This window comes from Taudactylus pleione, unplaced genomic scaffold (assembly GCF_031769625.1).
Source record: "Taudactylus pleione unplaced genomic scaffold, aTauple2 ptg000493l, whole genome shotgun sequence".
NCBI classification, from domain to species: domain Eukaryota; kingdom Metazoa; phylum Chordata; class Amphibia; order Anura; family Myobatrachidae; genus Taudactylus; species Taudactylus pleione.
In genome coordinates, this window is record NW_028284895.1 from 2,216,845 (window position 1) to 2,237,831 (window position 20,987).

At 45.2% G+C, this 20,987-nt stretch overlaps 1 protein-coding gene across 1 annotated transcript in view; it reads right to left on the reverse strand.

Moving 5' to 3' along the window:
* EFR3A (EFR3 homolog A) overlaps positions 1-20,987 on the reverse strand; it is a 198,254-nt gene that overhangs the window by 108,939 nt on the left and 68,328 nt on the right. The window contains exon 8 of the mRNA XM_088449716.1: positions 18,110-18,250. Within this exon, the coding sequence (XP_088305842.1) occupies positions 18,110-18,250 (141 nt within the window). The remainder of the gene's footprint in view (positions 1-18,109; positions 18,251-20,987) is intronic.

Genomic DNA, 20,987 nt, shown 5'->3' on the forward strand with positions numbered 1-20,987 from the left:
CTCACATTTATTTTACGTTGGACTCCCTGGCGTGAATTATTTCTAAATTTTTTACCATTTCTTGCATTTGAGTGGCATGATTAACTATTACACATCCATACGTACTTGCAGCTGAGGATCAAGGACATGTAAAACCCGGAAACGGTTGTGAATGATGTCACATACCGTTAAACATTATGTTTTTAAAACCAATTAAAAAAAAGGACTATGGCAAAAGAAAAAAAAACACAAAAATCATCATTGCGAAGCACTTAAAGGTGCTATATTTCACACATAAAAGAATATGAATAACGCATCAGCAATATGAATGCTTTGAATAAATTAGGAGCAGATTAAAGAGCAGGGTGGAGAAAAAAAAAAAAAAAAAATCAGATTTCCAAATTAAGGCTTTAATTTATGATTTTACAAACGTCACGCAAGTGAAATATACTTTGAAGTCACTGACCCCACCAGGACAGAAGGAAAAAAATAGAACCGTGAAAGGAGCGGGCGCGTGGACGTTACAATCCCGCGAGGACTAATAAAAAATCTAACTTGACAGGATAGGCGCAGCAATTATTTTTATTTCTCAGCTTAACATGACAAGCAGTAGCAATAGGCGGTAATTGCTATACATTTTAAATAACAGTTTTATTTTAAAAAAAAAGAGACAATTGTGCTCAAAAATTGCACAGGAATCTGTTGTAAAAATTTGAACCTCAACACAACAAGTAATATTTATACCAAAAGGTTTAAAAAAAAATGAACTGGTGAGTGTTCGGTACATTTACTGTCGAGCGTAATACGAATTAGGACATGCCCTGTGGTCACAAGCTGCCTCGGCTAATGCCACGTATCCACTACGTGACATTACTGAGCGATTGCACGATTACGACATCGTAATCGTGCAATAGCTCGGTAAATCGGGCACAAATCATGCACATTAATGTCGGAGAAGACCAGCGATGCGCGCTCCCACTGGTCGTTTCCGACATCAATCATCGGCCGAACATGCTGTACAACCTGACGATAACGACAGATTGCCCATGTTAGGGGATGATTGATGAGCCTGCACTGGCTGACTGATCGTTCAGTGTAAGCATAGCACAGGCTGTGAAATGACTGCACCATTACAATGTCGTAATCGTGCAGTAGTTTCAGTCTGCTAGTGGATACGCGCCTTCACGTTCTGCTAGTGGATGCGCACCTTCACGTTCTGCTAGTGGATGCGCACCTTCACGTTCTGCTAGTGGATGCGCACCTTCACGTTCTGCTAGTGGATGCGCACCTTCACGTTCTGCTAGTGGATGCGCACCTTCACAGTCTGCTAGTGGATGCGCACCTTCACAGTCTGCTAGTGGATACGCGCCTTCACGTTCTGCTAGTGGATACGCACCTTCACGTTCTGCTAGTGGATGCGCACCTTCACAGTCTGCTAGTGGATACGCACCTTCACGTTCTGCTAGTGGATACGCACTTGCACAGTCTGCTAGTGGATACGCACCTTCACGTTCTGCTAGTGGATGCGCACCTTCACGTTCTGCTAGTGGATACGCACCTTCATGTTCTGCTAGTGGATGCGCACCTTCACAGTCTGCTAGTGGATACGCACCTTCACGTTCTGCTAGTGGATGCGCACCTTCACAGTCTGCTAGTGGATACGCACCTTCACATTCTGCTAGTGGATACGCACTTGCACAGTCTGCTAGTGGATATGCACCTTCACGTTCTGCTAGTGGATACGCACCTGCACAGTCTGCTAGTGGATGCGCACCTTCACGTTCTGCTAGTGGATGCGCACCTTCACAGTCTGCTAGTGGATGCGCACCTTCACAGTCTGCTAGTGGATACGCGCCTTCACGTTCTGCTAGTGGATACGCACCTTCACGTTCTGCTAGTGGATGCGCACCTTCACAGTCTGCTAGTGGATACGCACCTTCACGTTCTGCTAGTGGATACGCACTTGCACAGTCTGCTAGTGGATACGCACCTTCACGTTCTGCTAGTGGATGCGCACCTTCACGTTCTGCTAGTGGATGCGCACCTTCACGTTCTGCTAGTGGATGCGCACCTTCACAGTCTGCTAGTGGATGCGCACCTTCACAGTCTGCTAGTGGATACGCGCCTTCACGTTCTGCTAGTGGATACGCACCTTCACGTTCTGCTAGTGGATACGCACCTTCATGTTCTGCTAGTGGATGCGCACCTTCACAGTCTGCTAGTGGATACGCACCTTCACGTTCTGCTAGTGGATGCGCACCTTCACAGTCTGCTAGTGGATACGCACCTTCACGTTCTGCTAGTGGATACGCACTTGCACAGTCTGCTAGTGGATACGCACCTTCACGTTCTGCTAGTGGATACGCACCTGCACAGTCTGCTAGTGGATACACACCTTAACATCGCTCCTTTCCAAGTGGAACACAGAGACGAAACCAACAAAATAAATAATGTGGGTGTATAAACTTAATTTCATACAGCGAAAAAGGGGGAGCTGTATAAAAGGAAGCCGCCATAGGAAATGGCGCCCTGTGGCGACTTAACTAAATCTGCCCCTCCTAAGGCAAGTACAGTACTCTAAAATGTTAATTAAAAACAATAAGGCTATGTAAAAATTATCTTTCACAACCTTACAGAATAAATTTTTAAAGTCATTTTTTTTTTTCATCATTTAATGAATACAATTTCTTTTAAATTGTTCCCAGAGGCAGTGTATGGGATGACACCCCCTCCCCCTTAGTGCAGATGGCTGGATACACTGCAATTCTACAGGCCAGCTGAAACGTTACTGGCCACGTATAAGAGGGGTTTTGGGTACCTTTTCTCTAACATCGAAGCTGGGGGACACTGGACCCTGGGGTTGTAGCTGGGACTGCAAGGGAAAATCCTACCACAAGCACTGCGACCAGTTCAGACGCCTTTCGATGTACTCGATTAATCTAATAAATAGCGGAGATGACGTACGATGCGAGCGGCCAGGGGGCGTCTTTACAAATAGCGAGCGCATGTTTCGTTCACTCGCTCAGACATAGAGGCGTCAACAGACCGCAAAGAGCGAGCGCTTAATTTAAATAGCCGGCCCCTTTTTCTGAACGAGCGAGCGCAAATAGCGTCCGGCTCTGAATCAGGCCCTGAGGGCGTTCTGTCGTAAGCCAAGTACTGGTAGGATGTGTTCACGCAATTGTGACTGCACGCAGACCCGGAAAGAGACGTAAATACGCCCGGCACAGGCGGATCATTTGGATGTGCCTACAATCCAGTATATACTGTATGTATATTTTTTTTTCTTGTGTTTAAAGCTGTATTAGACAGGTTTCATCAGTCGCAACGATGCCGAACAGTAAACGTGTTTGTTACACGTGAGGGAAACGGCTTGAAACATGGGTGCAATACGAATGTATAGGCCCCAATGGCATGTTCCTGTCAAAAGGCATATGCATCAGTTGCAGAGAGGAACGCATCAGGGTCGCAGCTGAAACTCGGCGTATGGGGGGAAACCACGCCCATTCTGCGTGCGCATATTATTCAGTGTCACGCCCATTTCGCACCTCACTCTGCATAAGCTCATTAAAGAGAACCTCTCAGTTTCAGGTCATTTGTTACTTGCACAGTGGTTAAAAAAAAAAAAGATCAAAACCAAACGCCAGATTCTTTATGCGCTCTCCTCTCTGGAGACAGTGCGGGGAAAGCCGTACGTGCTGGAGGCAGAAGCACCGAGTCAGGCAGACTGAACCCTTCATGAACCTTTATGTTGAGAATTCATGTGAAGTGAAAGACAGTGAAATGTATTATTCATTGGAAATGGTGATGCAGAGAAGTCACGCAGCGCTGCCTCTTACTAATATAATATTTCTGAAAGAAATCCCCACATTTGAAGCCACATATAGGGATTTTGCTTTTTTATTCTCCTGATCTGGGATGTAGAAAACTTTTCTCCAATTTTTTTTTCGCCTTTTGCCGTTTTCGCCTGTTTTTTGTCGAAAAACGTCCGTTTTCGCCCGCTGCTATTTGAATACGACCCTTAGTCAAACATATATATAGACAAGTGCTGCGTATCACATTAATCACTGCAGTCTTGTGAAGCGGTTTATTGCGTCCGTTTTTGACTAAGATATATTTTCAGGCAAAAGAGAAGTGAAAAAATAAAAATGCTCTGCGCCGGCAGGCTCTCATGGGAGCTGGCGTGTTGAGAAGGGCTGTTTGGCGCGACTTCTGCAATATTGTATGAGGATATGAGGACACTTCTGTATGTAATATATGTAGCACATATCATATTTTCCTATAAATTGATAAGATTTCAATGTCATCTCATGTCAATACCCAGCCTCGTTTTAATATCGTGTTTAATTGTAAAATGCTGCTGCCTATACTGGCGCTGTATCATTCAAAGTGAATATAAAACTTACTACAGACAAAAATCTACTTTAATTAAACCAAGATGGCTGCTGGAGGTACGCTGATCTATTTTAGGATTGCATTTCATCTATAGCTTCATTTATCGGTTCATAAATATCCTCAATTCTTTAAAACCTGAAAATATGCAACGTAGCCATTTTGAACGGGAGAACTAGTGATTTCGCATTTGTACTGTATACATGGAGAGGTATATTCCTGCGGAACAAACATATTGTGACTGTACCTGGGGTTCCTTGCAAATACTTCCGCCTCAGAGGAAAGTGAAGCTGGTGTTGGGCTCTCACAAAGCAGTCAGTGGACAGGAAGAGAAATAACCCAGATCACTGTATTTGCAGGGAAGGTGTGACTTTCAGCTGGCAGATTCACAGTCTGCCAAAAACATTTGTGGAGCCCTAGGGAGATTATGAGACATCTCTTCGTAAATGTGTTATCAAATCCCGCATCAACAAAATACTGTATTATAGGGGTGTGTGGCCTGGACACTGCCGGGAGCAGACGTGTCCCTTGGGAGCTCCTGCTACCGGACTTACCCTCCGACGAGTGGCGTGCCTGGGCTTGCTCTGCCCGTGTTTGAGTAGCTCTGGCAGTCAGCGCAGCCCGTGGGGACCAAATAGAGCTGTCCCCGACCCTCCGGATACCCGCTTCCCACTGCGGCCTGCTCCAGGACTTGAAGCTGGGGTCTTGATTTGGCCGTGTGACCACCACGTGATCCGCCGCGGCTAGACCCGCCTCTTTCGCGGTCCTCCTGCCTTCGCTCTGCACAGCTGGCGCAGTCCCCATCCTGCAACTGGGTCTGGTGGCCTCCTCCAGGAATAGGTGGGTGAGTGCCCATTATATACTCATTGCTGTTGGGCTCCAGGCTGTTGCCATCTTGGAGTGAGCAGAGCTGCAGCTGTGCTGTGGGGCTCACTATTCTCTGGGACCCAGGAGTGCTCCTGAAATTCCCAGGGCTGCATTCCCTCCTGCCTTCACCATATAAAAGTTCTGGGGACTATATCTGTTTTTTTTCCCCCCCTTTGCTGCTCCTGGATGGTGGCCCTATAAGTTCAGTGACTGCTGCTTCCTCCATTGTGCTAACCTGGTCACTGCTATATGTGCGCTCCCAGATAATGCCATGTGAATAACTTCCTCTCGCCTACCCATGCAACATTTTCTTTTTTTTTTTATTAACCCTGTTTAGCTGCTATTTGCTTTTTTGACCTTTGTCCTACTGATCTCTGAACGTCAGACTGGTTGTTGTGGCTGACCATGGCTCCTAAGAAACAGCAGAAGTTTTCTTCTTTGACTCAACCAATTCGCTTTCAGCCTCATGGATCTGCAGCCGCTAACGAATCTTCTCCTACGGGTTCAGCCGATCTTCGCAAATCATCTCCTGCTCCGTCACCCTCAGTTGGTTCGCCTCTCCGAGTTACCCAGCCGGGTTCCATGGATGATGATACCCCTCTGACAGCTCGGATGATGCAACAAATGCTCCAATCCTTTCGGGTGGATCTCATGGCTGATATGCAATCTGCATTGCAAGAGAGTTAACTGATTTAGGAGACAGGACTGATCATCTTGAAACAAAAATGGAGGAGCTTGTGACCTCTCATAACTCTCTCCTTACTGCTCACGATTCCACTGTGGCGGAGGTTATAGCACTGAGAGACAAGTTGACGCAATAATATAAAAATTCGGGGAATCCCGGAATCGGTGTCAAATTCAGAGCTCCAAGACTTTGCTTTACCTTTATTTCGGAAACTCCACCCATCTTCGACTGAGTCTGAACTACTCATAGTCTTCCCAAACCCCGTAATTTGCCGCCGTCTGGGTCTAGAGATACTCTTCTCTGTATCCACTTTTATCACGACAAAGAGGCTATCCTCCAAACAGCTGGGGCCGACTCGGACTCTGAAATCCTTGGAAACCTACAATTGTTCTCGGATTTCTCGGCAGCCACCATTGTCAAGCGCCGCACCTTTTACCCTCTCACCTCAACTCTTCGTGCTAACGAGATTTCATAACGCTGGGGATTCCTGGTCAAGCTCTTTATACGACGGAATGGCTCGACTGTTGTGGTGTCCTCTTTAGAAGCGGGACTTAAATTACTAGAGGAATGGAACATTCCAGTCCTCTCGTCCTCCTCCAAGTCCAAGAGTACGATTGCCTCTGAGTGGTCGTCGGTTAGGTAAGACTGTGCAGTATCTGGATATTTGCCTTTTTTGCTCCGACCGCCCCTCTTTGGACTGAGGGTTTCTGAGAGAGGTCTTCCAAGGCTTCTGATGTTTGTTATATTGTGAGTCACTAGTTAGTCACATAAACAATGTATATGTCCTCCTATTATTGGGTTCTTGAATCATATTTTGAATGACATTGTTTTATATAGGTCGTATGGGTTGGCCAGCCTCCGGCCTACTCCAATGTTTATAGTTTTGCACATTTAATTCCTTGTGGCAAATGCTCCTGCCCGATATACTGGGCTTGTTTGTTTTTTTATCTCCCCTGGTGTTCTTCCCCTCCCTTATTGTTGTTCTGATTTTTTTTTGTGTGTGTTTTTTTTTTTGTTGTTGTTGTTTTTATCGATATGTTTTTTTTTTTCTGGAGTTCATTTTTGTTATGTGGGTTCTGGCTAGTGAATTACCTGCCTTATCCTATAAGTTTTATTTATGGTTAATCTTTTTTCACTTAATGTAAAAGGGCTAAACTCCCCTAATAAACGACATTTAGCTTTAAACACATTTCTCTGTCCTTAATCCCCCTGTGTTAAAAGATTCTAGATATCCTGTTTGCTACACAACGAATGGACCATTTAAAAGAAATGGGGTTGCTATTTTATTTCACGCTTACTCCCCTTTCACCCTCTCTATCAAAATTCCTGACAAAAATGGGAGGTATCTCATACTGGTGGGACCTCGTCACAATACCCAGGTCACCTTGGTTTCCCTATATGCTCCAAATTCCCGGCAGGTCTCTTTTTTGCGAGAGATCCTTGTTGAGATTCAAAGAGCTCAGAAAGGTTCCCTTGTGATATGTGGAGATTTTAATATTGCCCCTGATCCTTGTATTGATAGATCTGGTACTTCCAGATTTGATGTACGCCCTGGGGATCTAGGCTCGTCAACGGCCTTTAAAAAATTGCTTGCTGATCTATATGATCTATGGCGGACCGAAAACCCTGACGTCCGAGATTATACTTTCTTTTCTAGTGTACATAATACATACTCACGTATAGACCTTATTCTAGCTGATAAGTGGACCCTCCAGCTTACTCACACTTAAAATTCTACCCATTACTTGGTCAGATCATGCCCCTTTATTATGGATATGGAACCTATCCGTGTCTGGTTCCCAAATTCGGCAATGGAGGTTATCTGATCACCTCCTTCAGTCCCCTGAAGCAGTCCAGGCGCTTTTAGCCTCCCTTTCTCAATACACCGACACTAATTCTCCTGAGGACACTTCTGTTTTTACCCACTGGTGTGCTTTAAAAGCTTTGATGTGGGGTACAGCCATTCAACAGGGGGTCCGTTTAAAGAAACAATATTTATGTTTACAGAGAGATGTAGAATCCCAACTTGGTACATTGGAATCTCAAGATTAAAGCCATCCCACTAGGGATGCAGGCAGCCCTTACTAAAAGGAGGCATAAATTCTACCCAGCAGGTAATAAAGCGGGTAGAATGTTAGCTCGCAGGTTACGTGTCTACGGGCACGGAATAGAATCCATTGCTTGATTGATGGCCAGCATAAAAAGACATTTAATCCCCAACATATTTCCAACCTTTTTGCACAATATTATGCTGCTCTCTATGATTTACCGTCTGACACTGTAACCCAACAACCTACTAGTGATACTATTCCCTCTTTTTTTTTCTAGTTTGAAGTTGCCATCTTTGTCTAGGGAAGATTTAGCCCTTTGGACTCTAGAGGAAGTTGAGCATGTTATTAAAACTCTCCCTGAGGGCAAAGCTCCAGGCCCAGATGGCTTTATTAACACCTTTTTTTACTTCTTTTTCTGCTGTTTTAGCTCCTATTCTAGTAAACCTTTTCAACGAAGCTACTATACTAGGCCATTTCCCCGTTGGACTTTTGGAATCTCAAATAGTTACTATGCCTAAACCGGGTAAAGATCTTTCAGATGTTAAGAACTATAGACCAATAGCGTTATTACATACGGATGTCAAAATATTTGCCCGGCTTACAGAAATTGAATTTCCCCCTCTTCTCCCGCAGCTTATACACCTCGACCAAGTTGGTTTTGTCTTGGATCGACAAGCCTCTGATAATACCCGCAGAGTGTTTACTATAATTCTATTGCTGTCTCAGTCCCAGGAACAATTCATTCTGCTTTCTTTAGATGCTGAGAAAGCCTTTGATAGACTTAATTGGGACTATATGAAGTATACGCTGTCTCTCTTTGGTTATGGCGGCGCCATATTGGATTCAATAAAGGCTTTGTACCAACACCCCTCTGCTCGGGTCTTTAGCAATGGCTTCCTCTCCAACATTTTCCCCATCTTTAATGGCACTAGGCAGGGTTGTCCGCTTTCCCCTCTCATTTTTGTTCTTGCTATGGAACCCCTAGCTCAAAAAATCAGGGACTCTACAGAATTTCCTGGTTACCGCACTCAGAATGGTCAGCATACAAACGTTGTCTCTTTGCTAACGATGTCCTCCTATTTGTTACCAAACCTTTAACTTCTTTACCTATATTACATAATATTTTGGATAATTTTAGTGCAGCTTCTTTTTGCAAATTAAATCCATCTAAATCCGATGCCCTCCCAATCAATATCTCCTCGTCTGTACTATCCCTTCTCAAAAGTAATTTTCCTTATAATTGGAAGACTGTGTCTCTTGCTTACCTTGGTGTGCAGATTCCAACCCATGTTAAAGATGTTTTTGAAGTTAATCTACCGCCACTGTTTACACATATGTCTGCGCTAGCCCGCACCTGGGGTTCCTATGAGATTTCATGGTTGGGACGCATAGCTGCCTTTAAAACGACAAATACAAATTAATGTATCTATTTCGAACTATCCCTTATATTTTTCCTTCCCGTTATTTAACAATGTTTAAAAAAATTAATGGCATCATATGTTTGGAAAAACAAGCCCCCACAGTTAACGGCATAAGATGGCTCTTCCAAAAAGAGATGGTGGGTTGAAGCTGCCCTACCTATCCTTATATCAATCAGCCTGTATACTGGCACATCTCCACAACTGGTCCTGCCCCCTGGGGTCAAGCCCTGGGTCGACCTAGAACGTACTAGAGTGACGGGATTCCTTCTAACAGATCTGCTTTGGCTTCCAAAACAGGTCCGGCCCCTTCCTAAGTTTTGCCCACTAGCTATTGTGGATGCGCTAAAGGCATGGGACACTACGGTCATATGTAATGCAGATTGGGGTCTGCCCTCTAGAAACTTATCTATTAAAGCGTTGAGTTTCTTAATTCCCCATCTCTCCCATACCTTATGGATCTCCCATGGGGTATCTACTCTAAATGATCTCCTTCTCGGTGACTCTCTACAGTCTTTTTCCCAACTCCAAACAACATTTGGAGTCCCCACTACAGCCCACTACTTCCTACCTCTAAATAACCCATTGGCTCCGCGACATGCATAAATTACCCAGAGCATTGTCCCTACCTCCTCCATTGATCTTGAGTAAACTATCTTTACAAACCTCTAGGGGGGATATTTCTTATTGGTATGTGGTTATACAGTCTACACCTATAAACAAGTCTACAACGCAAATCCAACGGGAATTTGATTTGCTGCATACTTTTACCCCACTACAATGGGAAAGTATCTATACTAATTAGTTTCATATGTCTATGTGTACTAATCATATAGAGATGCATTTTAAACTACTCCATAGACTCCATCTCACCCCAATCATATTGCACAAAATGTGGTCTTCCTGCTCAAATTTCTGTTGGAGACAATGTTCGCAGGAGGGTAGCATTTTTCATGTCTTCTGGGATTGCCCAATCCTTCATGGTTTCTGGATTGAGGTATTTGACTTGTTGTCTAAAGTTCTTGGTATGATTGTTAATCCGAACCTGGTTCTAGCATTGCTTAATTTGTGTCCTTGTTCTATTCCTAAAAGTGAATGTTACCTGACCGGCCAAATTTTGCTGGCAGCTAGAGCTACACTGGCCCAATTGTGGAAAACTCCGAACCCCCCCCCCCCCCTTATATTTTGATTATTTTCAAAAATTAGGTATAATTTTGAAATGGAGACTTATGATGTTCTCTACTCTACTTCACCTAATTCTCCTTTGGTGAAATGTATGTCTTGGTGGCATCTTTACATCACTGAGGGAGCTGGTGCCTTTCAACAGATCCGTATTTCTAGTCCCCCTACTCCGGATTCCCAAACTTTGCCACAGCAAGATACCTGATTCGGATTTTAGTTTGTTCTATTTGTTACCCATATGTTGTATATGTATTTCATTGCGTCTCCAGATGTTTTTATTTGACATAGTTCATTGATCTTCTGTTTTATTTATTCCCCCCCCCCCAAAACTCTTCCCCCATTTTCTTATTTTAAATCTATTTTATTTTATTTCTTTTTTTCATTTTCTAAATATATAAAAAGTTGTATTTGAATAGTTTGGATTTTTGTATTTGAAAAATGTTCTTAATAAATATTATTGATGTTAAAAAAAAATACTGTACTATAATAACACTATAGGAAAAACACATAAGCCAATAAAATAAAATAAAATTTAGATCAGGAGGATGAACAATTCAGATTGTTTAATGCATGGACCTTTATGCATTATGTTTATTTTTGGGGACAAAGGAACGTTCCGGTACTCAACAAACATCTGTATAAACTGCAATAATGCTCGACTTGTTCCCAATGGTCCCTGAACGGTCTGTGCTGTAGAACAAAATCCAGGCAACTGGTATTATTATTATAGTCATCATTAGCCTATATTTATAAAGGTGCCGCAAAGTTCCATATAGCCGCACAGAGCAAGACAAACAACTGGTTAAAACAGAGCAACATGTTCAATACACATAATTAAAGATGTGGGCATATAACGAACATACACCCAGTAGGCTGATGTAGTGGATCTAGGGGGTAGGAAGAAACTCTAGGAGGGAGGGCCCTGCTCACGAGAACTTACATTCTAAAGGGGAGGGGAAGTAGTGAGGTATTGGGAGATACAAGGGTAAAGATTGGAGAGGGAAGACAGATTAGGATGAGATCCGGAAGGCAAGGGAGAATAATAAATGTGTTTTTAGGGAACGTTTGAAACAATGGATGTTGCTAGTATATATTCTATGTACAGACTGATATATGAAAATCTACGGGGGGAAAAAAAAGGCTCACAAAACAAAATTAAAATATCTGCTTAGTATTTGAGGCATTAAATTAAGAAATGTATGGAAATAAATTATTATTATTTTTTTTTTAAACTCCACTGGGGTGCTTAAAGTCAGGGCTTGTGTGCACTCACACTTGGACATTTAAATTCAGAGTTAGTGTGTGCTCACACTGTGATGTTTAAAGACAGATCCAGTAAGTGATCACACTATAACACGTCAGAGCTAGTGCTTGCTCACAAGGGGATGCTTTAAAGTCAGGGCTAGTAAGTGATCACCACTGGGATTTAAAAAGTCCGTGCTTTCGCAAATGCACCAGCATGTTTCACAGTCAGAGAACGGTGTACGAGAGGCAAAAAAGAACATAAGCCTAAATCTGCCTCTAATACACTGGACATGGGCTATTAAAACACTGAGCTGTGGTAAGTGAAAGAAAACAGGTATTTTGCACTAGTTATAATGCCATTAATCAGAAGGCTACACAAGAGCGCGGCACAATGGGAACGTAATTATAACCTTGCTTCATTAACGGCGCAGCTCGCAGAGTGCATATTTGGTGTTTTATTCATGCTGAGAAGTATAGTATATACCAAACAATAAGCTTCCCTCTAATTAATAGCACAAAAAAAGACCAAATCAAATGGAAGTTTGATTTCTTAGCATTGAAAAGAAAAATATGAACAAGCTAAAAAGAGTGGAGGAGGGGGGGGATAATGTTTATTAGACAGATGGGGCAGATCTGTATAAAATAAATGAATCATCTGTATTTAGTCTATTCAAAAGAAATCAAAAACAAAGACATGACAAATGAAAGAAACCCTGTGTAACATTTTGCAGGATTAATGACGCTGTTTTTTTTGTTTTTGTTTTTTTAATTAAATCATAATTACTATAATACAATGAAAATTAACAGTCATGAGCTATGGACTGGCTTCTAAGGTTAACTTCACTTTTATAGATAACCGTCTTAAAAAGCTTATAATGGTCTCTATTCACATGTTTTAATGTGCATTAATGAGAAAATTATTTATAATTAGGTTGTTGTTTTCTATAAAAACAAACAAACAAAAAAAAAAAACAGTAAAATGTGGAGAAATAAGGAACATGAGGTGTTGCGTAGATGAGGGATACGTTTTATACTACACACACGCGTTGCATTGCACATGCAGCAAGTTAGATCTCAGGCGTCGGTCGCAGCGAAGAACCTTGACCCTGTGTGACTGACAGTCAGGGAGTATTTTTAGGACGTAACTGGGTGAAGCGGGGGCGTATCTATAATGGCTGCAAGGGGTGTGGGGATCACGGGCCCCGCACCACACACCCTGCACCCATAATATTACTTACCTCTACAGAGTCCCATGTCAGCACGGGGGTCTGGCGCTGTAAAACGACTGGAAAATGGCCGCGGCGGTCATTTTCCCGTCGTTTGCGCATGCGCAGTACAGGGAAAATGGCCGCCGTGGCCATTTTCCCGGTGACCTGTGCATACATTATAGACTCCGGGCACACTCTCGTGCCCATAGTCTATAACTCCGGCGCTTGGCGCGCACAGCTCAGTGTGCTGCGGGCCGCCGGGCAGAGAGGAGGGGGCCCGTGTCTGCACACGGGCCCTCTCCTCTCTAGAAACGCCCCTGGGGGGGAAGGGGAGGTGGTAAGGCAAGCGCAGGTGTGTGGAGGCCGTTTTGGGGGCGTGTCTCAGCCAGCCAATGCATGACCCATGCTTAAAAGGGGATGTATCCACTTGATCATCTGTTTACCATAAGATGCCAACTGTCACAACCTTGACCCAGCCTTCTTCTCCTCCTTGCTGGAATCCCTCCCCTCCGCCCGCACTGACTTGGCCTGTCCTAACCAGGTGTTACCTTGTTCAACCAATCCCATGCCTTCGTCCAAACTAATCTGTCTCTGCCATCCCGGTTCAATGCCGGCATGAAAAAAAATGTTCCCACACTGCGAAACGGTCGTGTTCACTTGCGGTCTTATATTTTTCCTATACTTCAACTCTCCACTAGCCAAACTGTCTTTTGTCAAGGACCTCATCTCTTCCCAACCACTGCTGAGTATGGAGTCTCTCCCACTTGAGCTAGTGGCGGAGAGCCCTGGGAGGTGACTGGGAGGCTGTCTCATGGGCGTGTTGTGGGACTATTACGGGATTGTCACTGAACGCCGCAGCAACATAGGCTATGTTTAGGGAAAAGAAGAGTTATGGTAGACTTCCCTTTGTTAACTCTTTTTCTTTGAGGTCCATGGGGTCCACAGGGATACCATGGGGAAAAATGGTTGGAGTGATCCAGGCATCAAAAAGTTAAGCTTTCAACTCCCAGGATGCCTCAGGTCCTCCTCCACATATACCCCGCCCCTGAGGGGACGAGCCTGCCAAATAGCTTTTACATGAAACCAGCACCGGGACCTCAGCTTCCTGCTTCCCCTCATTCTTAGACATAATAAATAAGTGCAAATGTAACTGCCTTCACAAGCAACTATAAATGGGAAGAACAATTTGAGAAACAACAACAACAAAAAAAATATTCCCCACACACCTGTAGCAAAGGGTTGAGAAGAAATAGTAGTGATAGTTATACCTGACAGTACAGACAATAAAGGCAGTAACAACACAGCAGAGCTAGAAAAAAATGACATACAATGCATATACAATATACTTGCTATGGGCCCTGAATCAACTACTCAAAACACAAGGCTTGGTAGGATTTGAGCGCTGTATAACCTGGCCTCTGGGGAGAGGTATACAGGGAGACTAGACCCAAACCTCCTGAGACCAGCAGCTTCAGCACAACAATGATAGTGGTCACAGGTCGTCTCATATACAGAGGACGGTAGGAGGAGCAACCCAGACACGGGAAAACCTCAGCTGGATCGGCGTCTGAGCTGGGGGAGGGGCTGCCGGGGAGAGCCTACCTCCCCTATGCTGTACTGACCTCCTGAGTGCGCTGGCCTTATAACATGGTCACCGTCACTGTAACAGACGCCAAACTGAGTTGCCCCGGTAGTCTAGTGGGAGAGCGGACACCCTACTACAGAAACCTCCGGCAGGTCTCCAACCACCGGAGGTACGGACTGCCACGTGGTTCCCCGCGAGTGGGGAACCACCTTGCCTGCGTCCCTATGCGTCTGTCTGCAGTCCCGAGTCCCAGCATCGCCGCTAGCCAAGCTCAGCTGGTGCCCGTTGAAATCACCAATCCGGTTACTGGTGTTGCGGCGCCGGAGGGGGGTAGGTGGAGCAGCAATACAGGTGTCCTTTAGGAGGCCTAGTGCTGCCTGCTCTGAAGTAAAAATAAATAAAATAAAACATAAAATAAAAATCTTGGGACTGTCTGTGCTGTCCCCGTTATAAAGGTGGGTCTGAATCCTGCCGCACCAAACGAAAAACTGAATGACTGTGGCCAGGGGAAGGGTATATGTGGAGGTGGACCTGAGGCATCCTGGGAGCTGAAAAGTTTAACTGTTTGGTGTCTGGATCACTCAAACCACATTTCCCTATGGTATCCCTGTGGACTCCCTATGGACCCTGAAGAAAAGAGTTCAGAAGAGAGACACTGTGCCAGCCATAGGGCGTCATAAGTGTTGATGGTGCGCCAATGGTGGAGTGTTAGAGTTCACCGGTAGATTTCTACTGTCCGCAGACATTGAAAGTGGGCGTCTCAGAGCTTGGAATCTCCGGCGCTCGTAATTACAGAAGGGGAAGTTTGAAACTAGCATTTGCATTATTATCGCAGCTGCAAATCCAAAAGAAATCACAGCCGCACATGCATTAGCGCACATCTCTGAATTCGGCCTTCTATTCCTTTCACGTGGGCCCAATTATAAATGAATAATAATAAAAAAAATACAATATAAAAAAAAAAAAAAAAACACAGAACCTCCACAACAAAATTTCAAGCACTCACAAGTGTCTGTGTGTGTTACAAATACGGAAAACTCTTGCCAAGTACATAGGCTCCGTCCTCGCTTCCTCCCCTCCGTATTAGGGGAAGTGAGAGGACGGGAGACCTTAAGGATGTCTAGTGAGGTTCTCTGTCAGTGATGGGGTTCCAGAGGGAAATGGACGCCCTACTCTGAATCAAACATGGCTGCATGGGCATGGCTACCTCAGGTAAATAACATCTGATAAACCAAACTGAGTTTTCCAGCAAATGAATAACCCTAATTTTGACTGCAGCTAAAAGAGGGTCACACGCTTTTTATATATGGACAGTTATTTATATAGCGCACACATATTCCGCAGCGCTTCACAGAGAATATTTCAGTCAGTCATTCACTTCAGTTTCTGCCCCAGTGGAGCTTACACTCTACGGGCAGTTGAGCGATTATCGATGGTCTGCACATGTGTCCAAGTCGCACTGCTAATGCGTCAAGTCATATTACCGACATCAGTCGAAGCGACCATTTTCACGCAGTGTGATAGTCAGGGAGCATTTGGGGGAGGTAACGAGGGAGTGACGGCAAGACGCAGGCATGCTGCTACCATTATATTGGTGTGCCAGAGACAGGGACTGCAATCCCGTACGCAGAAAACATGGCTTCTGCGCCCATTTTGCGTGACCACGGGGAAGGCCAATTATTGAAGGTTCTGCGACCAATGCTGCGTCTTTGTATGCAGACGCCTAGATTTGCGAAGCCGGTGGTGGGCGACTTAATACAATCTAGGAGTCCGAGACATTTGCATAGTTTCGTACATTCAAAGCGTACACAGATGCGGCAGCGGCATTAGCGTCCATCTATAAATCAGGCCCTATATTCCCAGTCACATGGTCACATAGATTTATTTTTTTTGTCAGTAACCAATTTAACCTACCAGTATGTATTGTGAGAGTGTGGGAGAAAACTGGAGCAGCCGGAGGAAACAAACTCGGGGAGAACATACAAACTCAACACCGCTAATGCCTCGGTCAGGAATTGAACTCATGAACTTAAGGGTTGTGAGGCAATCATGCAGACCATTACGCTAACCGTGCTGCCTTCTTATGGCTGAAGCCAGACACCCAGTTACAGTGTGTGCAAAGTTAACAGACAAAATAATAATAAAAAGGTTTTATACATAATATAGGATAAGACGCTGCAGTTTGTCCAGGGGGGAATTCGATTCAACGCGCTATTGAATAGCAACGGGAGGGACTCCCGAAGCTATTCAATACACAGCGCTGTTTGGGCACGCTAAGGATTTCTTCTCGCACCCCCCTGGTGATGCGAAGAGAAATCCGACCAGTGTTTGGGCGCGCTAAGGATTTCTTCTCGCACCGGCCTGGCGATATGAAGAGAAATCCAACCAAAGTGCCGGGTGCGCGGCTGTTTTTCTGCATAGGGCGGCGCTAACAGCCGCGCGCCCGGCACTTTGGTCAGAGAATGCCGGTTACCACGCCTTAACACCCTTGTTAAGGAGCGATGACCGCGATAACCGGCATTCTCCGACCACACAGTGCACTGAATTGAATAGCTCCGGGAGCTCGCTCCCAGCGCTATTCAATTTGCGTTGAATTGAATCGCCCCCAAAGTGGAACATCTAGTCACCTAGGCCAGGTGAGAGGTCTTCCATGCACTAGGGTGCAGACTATGGAACAGAGGCCCTCATTCAGAGCCGCTCGTAAACGGCCGTTTGCTCGTTCCGAGCGATGTTCGCACATCTGCGCATGCGTACGGTTTGTAATACGCATGCGCGAACCAGTCAGTGCGGCCGAAAAACGTTTGTTCGCTATATAGCGAATGCCTGCTATTTTGAGTGACAGGAGGAGGCGTATGTGGGTGGTAACAGGGGAAGGTGCTTGAAAACGGGGAGTGGAGATCAGAACGCAGGCGTGCCAAAAGGTCAAAACGGGCGTTTTATGGGTGTGCATAATTAATAGAGCAGCGTCATTGACCACGTCACTTGGTTGTTTTAAAGTCTGAACTGCTCGCAAAATAGCGGTAGGAAAAACCAGCCACAAGAATAGCGAGCAGTTCATACGCTGTTCGATGTACTCGATTAATCAAATAAATAGCGGACATGACGTATGGTGCGAGCAGCCAGGGGGCATCTTTTTCAAAATTACGACTGCAAGTTTTGTTCGCTCGTTCAGACTTATAGGCGTGAACAGACCGCAAAGAGCGAACGGTTCATTTGAATATCCACCCCTTTTTTGTGAACGAACGACCGCAAATAGCGTCCGGCTCTGAATCAGGGCCAGAGTGTCAGGATTGGCCATATCACTTATTATGGGTCTTTGGAAAATGAAAAGGAAATGAATAAAATTGAGATAACAGGAATAATGGCTTATCTGTGTCCTAACAACCAATCATTTATTAGTATCGATTACTGTAATTTGCATTAGACCGATCAAAGCCAGAAGTCTGTTGGTAGTTGTGCGTTAGAAAACGCTCACACATCACGTGTATTATACTTACGCAAACACTGGCCTAACGGCGTTATTCATGTTTCCGTAAGCAGCCCGGCCCAGGAGCTCCCTGAAGCAGTTCTCAGCCAGGACGCCGGGGCTCTCCTCTTTATCACCGACGACGGAGGGGGAAGCAGGTGGCCCAATGCGGCTGTGGAAAATAAGCGGCATTCAGAATAAGGTCTTTGATGGCTGACAAGAGATGCAGGGGGAAAAAAATCTGATGTATGACTTCAATATGGACAAAAGAATGCAGCCTGCGCCGATGGATTTCATAAGTGCAGATGAGTCGTATACTGAATTGTAATGACATTTCCTATTTTGTGAACATTCAGAGGCTGAACAAAAGGCTGAGCTCATCTCCAGACATAAAAAAGGCACAATACACATCTAAGCTGTGACAAATAATGATTCATCTAAAAAAAAATATATATATATTTTTTCACCAAATATAAATAATATTAATTCCCATTTCAGGGCCGGAACCTGCCGTGTGTGACATGTGAGGAGGGACGGACATTTCTAAACAAACTAGTGGAGGCCGACTTGATTCAGTGTGGAAAGGAGGTCGGCCAATGATGTCACTATGGGCAATATTCATCATTAGGCTTCTAACCCCCCCTAGTCGAGTTTACACTAAAGGCGAACGTGGTGGCCTCACCATTCATCGCAACTCTCCAGAATACTCCTCGAACCAATTATGGACAACCTGGGAGCAATGACCTGGGGCATGATCATTCAGGAATATTAGATCATTGTGGGGGTACATAAAGCCCATGAAGGTCTGCAAATGATCATCAAGCAATGCAACGTAGTGGTAATTGGTCAATGACATGTTCAGACGGACCAGCGGACCCAACCCATGTCACATGAAGACCATAATGGAACCACCACCAGTCTGCACGGTGCCTTGTTGACAACTGGGGTCCATTGCCACATGGGGTCTGTGCCACACACGAACCCTACCATTAGCCCAAAGCAACTGGAACAGTGACTCATCGGGCAACGCAACATGTTGCCACAGTCCTCCAGGGTCCAATAAGCAACATCACATGCCCAGGTGAGGCGCTGTGTTCGGTGTCGTAGTGTTAACAGGAGCACTCTGGTGGTCTTCTGCTCCCATATTCCATGAAAGTTAAAGAACGCTGCACTGACCTGCTGGATATGCGTCTGGTACCTACTGCATTGTATGTGGATGTGATTTGAGCCAGTGTCGCTTGACTGTTACCATGGACAATTCTGGCCAGACACCGCTGGTCATCATCATTAAGAACCCATGGTCAGTCACTGTGCTATCCATGGTGGATTGTAATGCCTTCCATGAAGTATTCCCGGTACACACGTGACACCATAGATAGAGGAATGTTGAATGTCTGCACAACTTCGAAAATGGAATGTCTCATTCGTCGAGCACCCACTATCATGCCCCGATAATTCACATCGCCTTGCCATCAGTAGCCTAGCCAATGTTCAAACTAACTCACGAGATGTCAGATTACATCTGATGCAGGTTTGGGCATTTCCAAGGCAGACAGTACAGTGACGCCACCTAACATTAACTTTACATACTGTTATTCCATGACTTTGGCACTTCAGTGTATATCTGACTCGCCGTTGCTCATGCTGGCAGATACTTGCTCCATCACTAGCCTCACCACCAACTACTGAGCCCGAGCACCAACTACTGAGCCCGAGCACCAACTACTGAGCCCGAGCACCAACTACTGAGCCCGAGCACCAACTACTGAGCCCGAGCACCAACTACTGAGCCCGAGCACCAACTACTGAGCCCGAGCACCAGCTACTGAGCCCGAGCACCAGCTACTGAGCCTGAGCACTAACTACTGAGCCTGAGCACCAACCACTGAGCCTGAGCACCAGCTATTGAGCCTGAGCACCAACTACTGAGCCCGAGCACCAACTACTGAGCCCGAGCACCAACTACTGAGCCCGAGCACCAACTACTGAGCCCGAGCACCAACTACTGAGCCCGAGCACCAACCACTGAGCCTGAGCACCAACTACTGAGCCCGAGCACCAACTACTGAGCCCGAGCACTAACACTTTTGGCACTAATTATTAACAATGAAAGTTCATGCTGTCTGGTTTGATCTGGCAGTAATACCGTACTTGGTTGAACAAACTTCGCACACAGATATACAATATACAGCGTTGCATATCAAATTAATCAGTGCAGTCTCCTGGAACAGTTTTATCACATCGCGTTGCGACTAAGACGCACTTTTGAGCGAAAAAGTCGTTACACTACTCAGCACAGCTCACTCACGCCAGGTGTCTCACACCGCATGGCGTAATGAGGGTAGGGGGGTATATTTACTATAGTGCAGGTTTTTAGAAGTGGAGATGTTGCCCATAACAACCAATCAGATTCTACATGTACATGTCAGATCCTAAAAACCGGCACTTTAGTAAATGAAACCCCTAGGTGTATGAGTAGACATCTGTAAATATGCCAATTCTAAAAAGGAACATTACCACTCTCAGGCAACACTTTAGGGACAAAGGGCCTGATTCAGAGACCGACGCAATGGCGTTAATGTAAGCACTCGGGCGATTGTTTGCCATTGCACATGCATATAAGCTGCACTGCACTTGCGCAGCGATCGCACAGCGATTACGGACGCACATAGGAATCCATCACAGAGTGAGTGACAGGTTGTCAGCGTTTGGGGGTGGTCAGAAAAACGCAGGCGTGCCTGTCCATTTGAACGCCGTTACATGGGCATGCATACATTAGCCACCGCGAGTGCATACACAGCTCTGCGTACCAGAAGAGCTCCCAAGGCTGCGGCAGTGTTACCGATCTTTATGCAGGTATGCGTCGTCGCAGGATGGTAAGAAGGCAGCGGTGTGTAGCTTTATCCTCG